A 9096-nucleotide genomic window follows, 5' to 3' on the forward strand; every position below is an offset into this window, starting at 1 on the left:
ATGAACATAACTTGACTTTAGATTTTCAAAATGGCGGACGACAATGTAGCAGCTGTGCTTCACAAGGTTGATGATATCAGACTGGACGCTTGTCCTGTTCCTCAACCAGGACCTGACCAGGTGGGTGTGTGTGGTTGTGTGTGTATGATATCAGACTGGACGCCTGTCCTGTTCCTCAACCAGGACCTGACCAGGTGGGTTTGTGTGTGTATGATATCAGACTGGACGCCTGTCCTGTTCCTCAACCAGGACCTGACCAGGTAGGTGTGTGTGGTTGTGTGTGTATAATATCAGACTGGACGCCTGTCCTGTTCCTCAACTAGAACCTGACCAGGTGGGTGTGTGTAAGTGTGTGTGGTTGTGTGTGTATGATATCAGACTGGACGCTTGTCCTGTTCCTCAACCAGGACCCGACCAGGTGGGTGTGTGTAAGTGAGTGTGTTTGATATCAGACTGGACGCCTGTCCTGTTCCTCAACCAGGATCTGACCAGGTGGGTGTGTGTGGTTGTGTGTGTATGATATCAGACTGGACGCCTGTCCTGTTCCTCAACCAGGACCTGACCAGGTGGGTGTGTGTGGTTGTGTGTGTATGATATCAGACTGGACGCCTGTCCTGTTCCTCAACCAGGACCTGACCAGGTGGGTGTGTGTGTTTGTGTGTGTATGATATCAGACTGGACGCCTGTCCTGTTCCTCAACCAGGACCTGACCAGGTGGGTGTGTGTGTTTGTGTGTGTATGATATCAGACTGGACGCCTGTCCTGTTCCTCAACCAGGACCTGACCAGGTAGGTGTGTGTGGTTGTGTGTGTATAATATCAGACTGGACGCCTGTCCTGTTCCTCAACTAGAACCTGACCAGGTGGGTGTGTGTAAGTGTGTGTGGTTGTGTGTGTATGATATCAGACTGGACGCTTGTCCTGTTCCTCAACCAGGACCTGACCAGGTAGGTGTGTGTGGTTGTGTGTGTATGATATCAGACTGGACGCCTGTCCTGTTCCTCAACCAGGACCTGACCAGGTAGGTGTGTGTGGTTGTGTGTGTATAATATCAGACTGGACGCCTGTCCTGTTCCTCAACTAGAACCTGACCAGGTGGGTGTGTGTAAGTGTGTGTGGTTGTGTGTGTATGATATCAGACTGGACGCTTGTCCTGTTCCTCAACCAGGACCCGACCAGTTGGGTGTGTGTAAGTGAGTGTGTTTGATATCAGACTGGACGCCTGTCCTGTTCCTCAACCAGGATCTGACCAGGTGGGTGTGTGTGGTTGTGTGTGTATGATATCAGACTGGACGCCTGTCCTGTTCCTCAACCAGGACCTGGCCAGGTGTGTTTGTGTGTGTGTGTAGCCATTGTATCTTAGTGTTTGGACCTAAGGACCTCACCTAGTAAATACGATATTGTGTTTCCAGAATGGCTTCGAAACAGGTCAATATCCGCTGGATTAGAACCGGTTTTCATCCACACTAAAATATAATGTTTAGCATCGTATTAAAGACAAATTTAAACGAATAATAAAATAGAAATTATGATAATACCAGTGTGGACATTTTTTAGGTTTTATTGCGAATGGATTCTGTCGGAATTTGTGGCTCTGATGTTCATTATTGGACCCATGGAGCCATTGGAGACTTCATTGTTAAGGTTAGAGGCATTTTCAGGGATCTAAATGGATAAGACATTGGCGATATATTGATGAACATCCTCAATGATGATACAAATTACTTCTTCTGTAGATTACAATTTGTGGTAAAAACGTTTCGACACTGAACTTGATAAACCAACCAATCAAAATTTATTAAAAAGTATTTGAAAAAAAGGCATCTGTTGTTCACTTCTACCACCAATTAATTTTTTTAATGCTTTCTCTTTAAATAAGAAGCTTTGACGACAGACAGACAGAGATCCAGTTACTTTTATACAAGGTATATCCTTGTAATAAAGTAACAGGATGTATGTCTATCTGTTTGTACCGAAGGATCTCGTTAAACGCTGAACCGATATGATTCTCCTTTAAAGAGTAGCTTCTCATAGGTCCAAGGAATGTTTACGACTATTTTTGGGGAGGTTGCCACCACCCACCCAAGAGAAAACTCCCTAAGAAGAAAATACTCCCTCTCCAGGCCAAAACAAATATATTTTTTTATATTTTACTTTAAAAACTAAAATTAAAAAGGGGAGTGGGTTGAGTCGAATAAAATAGGTCGAAATCACCCCCCCCCTCCCCCTCATGGCCCCTAGAGGCCTCTAGGGGGTGTAGCCGCTATTTTTAAATATTATATTATTTGTCATCAATTCAAGCATGTTTTTTGCATGTTTAGTCGCCCATGGTTCTTGGTCATGAAGCCGCAGGTGTTGTGGCCAAACTTGGAACCAATGTTAAAAATTTACAGGTATACATTTTCAAGTATGGCTTTGATTCCGATTGATATACGCTGGATTAGTACCGGTCTGGATCTCTTCCATCCTCCCTTTACCTCATCCCCTCCCCTTCTACTCAACGAACGGTCCGACCAATAAGCGACAGGGGAAGGGCATTCTAAAATGAAGACAATTTTTCTCTTGTCAAAATATTCCAAAGTATATTCTACACCTATTATTATGAATTAGGTTGGGGACAGGGTTGCCATAGATCCAGAGGTACCATGTCGTATGTGTAGGGTACTGCAAGCATATGGAGTTTATATTATATTATAATTCAGGTTGGAGACAGGGTTGCCAGGGGTACCATGTCGTATGTGTGGTTACTGCAAGCATATGGAGTTTATATAATATTGTTATTCAGGTTGACGACAGGGTTGCCATAGAGCCAGGGGTACCATGTCGTATATGTGGGTACTGCAAGCACATGGAGTTTATATAATATTATTATTCAGGTTGGAGACAGGGTTGCCATAGAGCCAGGGGTACCATGTCGTATGTGTGGGTACTGCAAGCATATAGAGTTTATATAATACGATTCAGGTTGGGGACAGAGTTGCCATAGAGCCATGGATACCATGTCGTATGTGTGGGTTCTACAAGCATATGGAGTTTATATAATGATATTATTCAGGTTGGGGACAGGGTTGCCATAAAGCCAGGGGTACCATGTCGTATGTGTGGGTTCTACAAGCATATGGAGTTTATATAATGATATTATTCAGGTTGGGGACAGGGTTGCCATAGAGCCAGGGGTACCATGTCGTATGTGTGGGTACTACAAGCAAGTAGTTTATATAATATTATTATTCAGGTTGGGGACAGGGTTGCCATGGAGCCAGGGGTACCATGTCGTATGTGTGGGTACTGCAAGCTTAGGGAGTTTATATAATATTATTATTCAGGTTGGGGACAGAGTTGCCATAGAGCCATGGGTACCATGTCGTATGTGTGGGTACTGCAAGCAAGGAGTTTATATAAATATAATATTATTATTCAGGTTGGGGACAGGGTTGCCATGGAGTCAGGGGTACCATGTCGTATGTGTGGGTACTGCAAGCATATGGAGTTTATATAATATCATTATTCAGGTTGGAGACAGGGTTGCCATAGAACCAGGGGTACCATGTCGTATGTGTGGGTACTGCAAGCAAGGAGTTTATAATCTGTGTCCTGATATGCAGTTCTGTGCCACTCCTCCTGTTCATGGTAACCTGGCCAAGTAAGTATCAGGAATCTAAATGGTATCACACAAAATTTCTCCTGCTCTAATTACAATTAGCGGTTGAAACTTTCGGTCACACAACTTTAAGAAACAACCAATAAAAATTCAATAAATGTCCACAAAGTTGTTAAGCCAACGAATAAGAACACGTTATTATACAACTTTGGGGATTAGCTTAATGTTCCAACCAGATATTAAACTTTTCTGTAAGAAATATTTGGTAATATCAGATGTTATTTTTTGTGATTTTGGGAGACAACACATCTTATTAAAGACGACATCGCCAAATTTTATTTTGATTTAATTCACCTGTTGGCTATGTATTGTATATGACCAATAAAAAAAAATACAAATCATCCTAGAGTTTGTTTGCAGGGAGTAAGAGAGGGGACAATGGGCAATTAATTCTATTTAAGAGTTTTCGTTGAAAAGCAATGAAAACCAGATTTATCCAGAAGTTTTGACCAAAATTGTAAAGCGATCATGGTTATATAATTTAGAACAAAATGAGTTCTAAGAAAAAAATCATTTACTTGAAAATTAAATTATCAATACATCACAATGTAGTAAACATTCTGTAATTAATCACTAGAAAAATCTTGTTTAGAGCTATGTAAACCCTTTCATATATTTTTAACTGACCCCTAAATTCAAGCGGTTCTTAGACTATTTAATACATAAATATCACAGTAGAGTTTCTATACATGAAATGACATTTTCTTGGAAAAAAATATTTGTTTAAACCAGCCTGTCTGCTAGAAATTAAGTTTATTAATACTTGCTGCTATTCAAAACTAACTCAGCTAGTTAGCGGGGCATTGATGCGCAAGTACCCAAAGTCAGCCAGAACCTGCTGAATTCGTGCATATTCCCTCAAAGCCAGTACCCAAAGTCTGAGACTCTTAAAACTTGAATATTCGATCCATTGTCCCCTCCCTTACTAACTGGTTTGTTCGTGTTATTAAAAAAATGAATAAATATTCAGGTACTATGTGCATGCAGCAGATTTTTGTTACAAGTTGCCTGAAAATATGTCTCTAGAGGAAGGAGCTCTCATGGAACCTTTGGCCGTGGGAGTACATGCTTGTACAAGAGCAGGTTTCTAACCAAAAAGATGTATGGCAAATAATATCCAAATGTAGTTGACGTGGTCAATGTGTAGAGGCCTCAGCTGTGTTCAAATTATAAATTATTCTCATATTTTACCAGGATTTTTGATGGATAAGACAATGGACGAGAAATTGATGTACATTGTACATCCCCAACTATGATATATAAATTACCCCTCATGTAGATTAAAATTATCTGTGGGAACTTTTGGACACTATAAGTTTTTACTATACCAAATAAAGATTTTGAAAAAAGACCCAACAAATAAATGTTATTTGTTTTATTTTACTGTTGATTGTCCCCTCCTCCCTGGATCATTTACATCATATGCCAAATTAAAAAGATAAGACAAAGTCCGATAAATTAATGTACATCCCCAATGATGATCAACAAAATCAGACCTTTTGCAGATTTAAATTATTGGAAGAACTTTTTAACACTTAACATAATTAACCAACCAATAAAAATTCACTAAGATCCCTTAAGTTGTTAAGCCGACGAATATGAAATCGTTATTACAAAACTTTAGGAACTAGTGTGATGAATAGAGCCCATTGTCCCCTTCCTCCCTGAAATGTACTTATTTTTTAGGAGTTGGACTTGGAAAGAAAGTGTTGATTTGTGGTGCTGGTCCCATTGGTCTGGTTAATCTTCTTACTGCCAAGGAATACATGCTTTATATTATTCAACTAGTGGGTGCGTCCTTAGCATATAGGGTCGTGTATTTAAAGGGGTATAGAAGAGGCAGAAAATGGTATCAAACCATCCAAAGGCTTAAATATAAAAAATGAAATGGCCTAAAACCATCACAGTACATATTTGAATATTCCTTAAAACAGAGAACTCAATCAGTTAAGATCTTAAGATTCAGACAAAAAAACCTTACTACTTTATATAATAGGATATTGGGAACATAAGAAAAAATTTATGTGATTCCTAATGATGATAAGAAAAAGTTTTCTCTTCTGTAGATTAAAATTATTGGTTGAAATTTTGAACACTGCTAGTTTTAAGATTTAATAAAAATAACCAAAAGTTTCGAGCCAAAGAATTCGCTATATCTATTACCATTATTAAGGGGGGGGGGGGGGAGTTCTGACACATTTGCGTAAACAGTGAGTATAGGCTTTATCTTTGGACTGAGAAGATAGGTTATTAGGGATAAAATCATTCTTATATGATGAATTTCCCCCAGATTTAAGATTTTTTGGATAGGCCTCCAGGTGGTCTCTGTACATGTAAATATGAAAAAAAAATTTTTTTTAAAGAGTGAGACGTCAGCTTATGAGACAAAATATGTATGTTTTTTCTTCAAATATGTGAATAACAATCAAAAAGAAGCTTATTTTGTTTTATAAGTTAATCTCTAACTCTTAAAAAAAATCTTATTTTTAATTTTTACCTGTACAGAGACCACCTGGAGGCCTGGAGCTCCGGAACCTGGAGGCCTATCCAAAAAATCTTAAATCTGGGGGAAATTCGTCATATAAGAATGATTTTATCCCTAATAACCTATCTTCTCAGTCCAAAGATAAAGCCTATACTCACTGTTTACGCAAATGTGTCAGAACTTCCCCCCCCCCTTGTTTTTTTGTTTCATGTCTTTCTTTTTTAAATTCTTCTTTTAAAGTAAATAAAAATGAAAAAAAAAAACGTAAACGACAATTAAAGAAAAGCTTGCTTTGTAAATACTAGGCTATGGGTGCCACTGAAGTGCTAATAACTGACGTCATGGAGCACAGGTTAGAGGTGGCCAAATCTCTTGGTGCGGATCATGTTTATAAGGTAAAGAAAACATAAATTTTAGTATAAAAAATGTAGAGATTTTAGGGATAAGACAATGAACGAATCATAGATGTTCAGCCCTAATATGCCAAACACAATTACAAGTATTGGTAAAAAAAACAACTAATACAGATTCAATGAAACTACCCCAAATTTTTAAGAGAATTGTAGACGTGCATATAAAACTTTTGGTACCATTTTTTTTAATATTGAGTATTATTGAAACCAAAAAGTATTCTTAAAAAGTGGGACTATGGCTATTTCTACGATGCTTTGATGTCCAAATTACATGTTTACCATGTTTATCACATTTATAATGATACTCCTGTTTTGTTTGAAGGTTGAAATTGGTGCTAAAGCTGAAGATATGGCCGAGGATGTGAGGAAGATTCTGGGAGGTGATGGTGCTCACGTTACCATTGAGTGCAGTGGGGTTGAATCTAGCATAAGGTATTAATCACAAATGGGCCAAAAGTGGACCCTTGAGGAACACTTGAGGAAGATTCTGGGAGGTCAACCCTCTTAAAAAATTGTTTCTTTTTAAAACTAAATGGAAAGTGAAGGGTCGCCTTACTACCCCCCCCCCCCTTGCACCCCCTCCAATCCCTCAATTGCTCAAAGAGTTTTCTAGAGGCGTAGTCGCTAGTCAATAATAATCGTTTACAGCAAATTACTTTATTTCGAAGTTCGAAATTTTTTCAATCTATTTTTTAAAATACACTTCTAATACATGAAAATATATTTTGATTTTAGCAATCATTTTCAATTTATTTTGTCTCCTGAATGTTATCTTGGTCGTTTTAGACAAACATTACTTAAGTTTATCTTTAAGGTTTGGAATCTTTAGCACAAGATCAGGTGGTTGTCTGGTCCTGGTTGGTCTTGGTAAACCTGAGATTACTCTGCCTATTGTGAATGCTGCCGTTAGAGAGGTGGATATCAGAGGAATCTTCAGGTATAGTTATTTATCGCATCATATTATAAACAGCTTTCCGCGGATATAAAAATTTATAAAAGCATATAAAATATTTTACAAATAAAAATAAAATGTGGTTCAAGTGTGAATCCCCAAAAAGAGGCAAAAAAATAAATGAAATAAGACAAAAAAGTAGAGCATAACTTTCATATTGTTTTCACAATTTTTCTGAACATCCTGTAAATAAACCATTTAGTTTTATGCAATGAATATATTTTTATCAACTTGTATTTTCCTTATTCAATTTGTAGCAAATTACATTTCAACATTCGGGGCACCGATAACAAACATTCATAAGTGTCGATTTGATTCTATTTTAGATATGCTAACTGTTACAGCAAAGCCATCGACATGGTTGCCTCTGGAAAGGTCGATGTTAAACCTTTGATAACTCACAGGTACACAAAACGATCTCGCTAACCGCGAACCTATAGAGTTCTCCTTTACAAAACAAAGGTCTCAAAGATCCTGGGAAGGTTTGAAAACTAATTTGAGGGAAATGTTGATGTTAAACCTTTGATAACTCACAGGTATACAAAAAATTACATTCTTATAAAAAATTAACAGGATGTCTTTGAGTCTTTCTGTTTGTTTGTATTAAAGAATCTCGCTAACTACTCCTTTTAAATGTGCTTATAGGTTCTGGAAAGGTTTATGCATATTTTTGGAGAAGGTACCACATCCCATGATCCCACAAAAAAATCTTTTTTTCCTTCTAAAACTTAAACTAAAATTGGGAGGAGGGACTGTTTGGTTGTTTGTATTTTACTCTATAATAATCTATTTGAACTACAGTCTTAGAATTTTCACAAAAATAGGTATATTTTAGGAGTTGGGTTGGGCAAAAAAAGCAATTGGATCATGGAAAGAAAAAACGAAGTGGCGGGTTTCGTCGTTTTTTCACAGTAGCTTTTCTCCTATTTCTAGCCCCTACGGGGGAATCTAACACTGTGGGGCAATGATTAACATTTACCTAACCTAACCCGCTACTTTGTTTTCTTTTCATCATCTAAATTTTGTTTCACTTCATGTACTTTCACCTTTTTTTTCTAGATTCAAGCTGGAGGAGACTGTAGCAGCCTTTAAAACAGCTAAAACTGGCGCTGGGGGTGCCATCAAAGTTATGATCAAATGCTGAAAACTGAAATACCCCACATAAATAAATAAATTATGTTTTTTTATTCTTTAAAGCCAGTGAAGTTTTGTAGATCTGATTATTTTTTTGCATTTTATTTGTTAAATATCTTGTTTTTATTTTCTAACAATTTTATATGTACTGTTTTTATTTGTTTTGCAATTAAATAAATAACTATAGAATCAGTACTTATTAATTGTTTATTGTAAGTTTTTAATAATGTTGGTTTGGAATTCATCATTTTAGACTTCACAAAAGCATTTGATGGACCAAATATTAAATCTATAATATGTAGTTACATAAATACACTTAGGCTGAACATGTCACGTCAAGGCTCACTGGAATATAACTGCATTTTAAACTTACAGCAAGATTACTTTGTATGTCTCTAAGAAACTATTATTATTACTTTAATTTGGGCTGAAGTACTCTTGGACATTATAAT

At 37.3% G+C, this 9096-nt stretch overlaps 1 protein-coding gene across 1 annotated transcript; it reads left to right on the forward strand.

The window, feature by feature from the left end:
* The first annotated feature begins 30 nt into the window (after positions 1-30).
* Positions 31-8836, forward strand: LOC145327471 (sorbitol dehydrogenase-like). The gene is made up of 12 exons (XM_080171018.1): positions 31-260; positions 951-1020; positions 1557-1643; positions 2321-2392; positions 3512-3642; positions 4631-4743; positions 5347-5418; positions 6449-6540; positions 6881-6990; positions 7373-7495; positions 7837-7914; positions 8570-8836. The coding sequence occupies exons 1-12, from the start codon at positions 31-33 to the stop codon at positions 8652-8654; spliced, it is 1263 nt and encodes a 420-aa protein (XP_080027144.1). The 3' UTR covers positions 8655-8836.
* The last annotated feature ends 260 nt before the right edge of the window (positions 8837-9096 follow it).

The sequence above is a fragment of the Acartia tonsa genome, chromosome 9 (genome assembly GCF_053477335.1).
Source record: "Acartia tonsa isolate MP-2025a chromosome 9, ASM5347733v1, whole genome shotgun sequence".
NCBI lineage: Eukaryota > Metazoa > Arthropoda > Copepoda > Calanoida > Acartiidae > Acartia > Acartia tonsa.

What these genes read in the sequence shown, in the direction of transcription:
- LOC145327471 (XM_080171018.1), top strand. Translation starts at nt 31, where the DNA reads ATGGCGGACGACAATGTAGCAGCTGTGCTTCACAAGGTTGATGATATC. An exon ending in CTCAACCAGGACCTGACCAG is followed by an intron (nt 261 to 950) that starts GTAGGTGTGTGT and finishes CTGACCAGGTAG; the next exon opens with GTGTGTGTGGTTGTGTGTGT. An exon ending in TTGGAGACTTCATTGTTAAG is followed by an intron (nt 1,644 to 2,320) that starts GTTAGAGGCATT and finishes TTGCATGTTTAG; the next exon opens with TCGCCCATGGTTCTTGGTCA.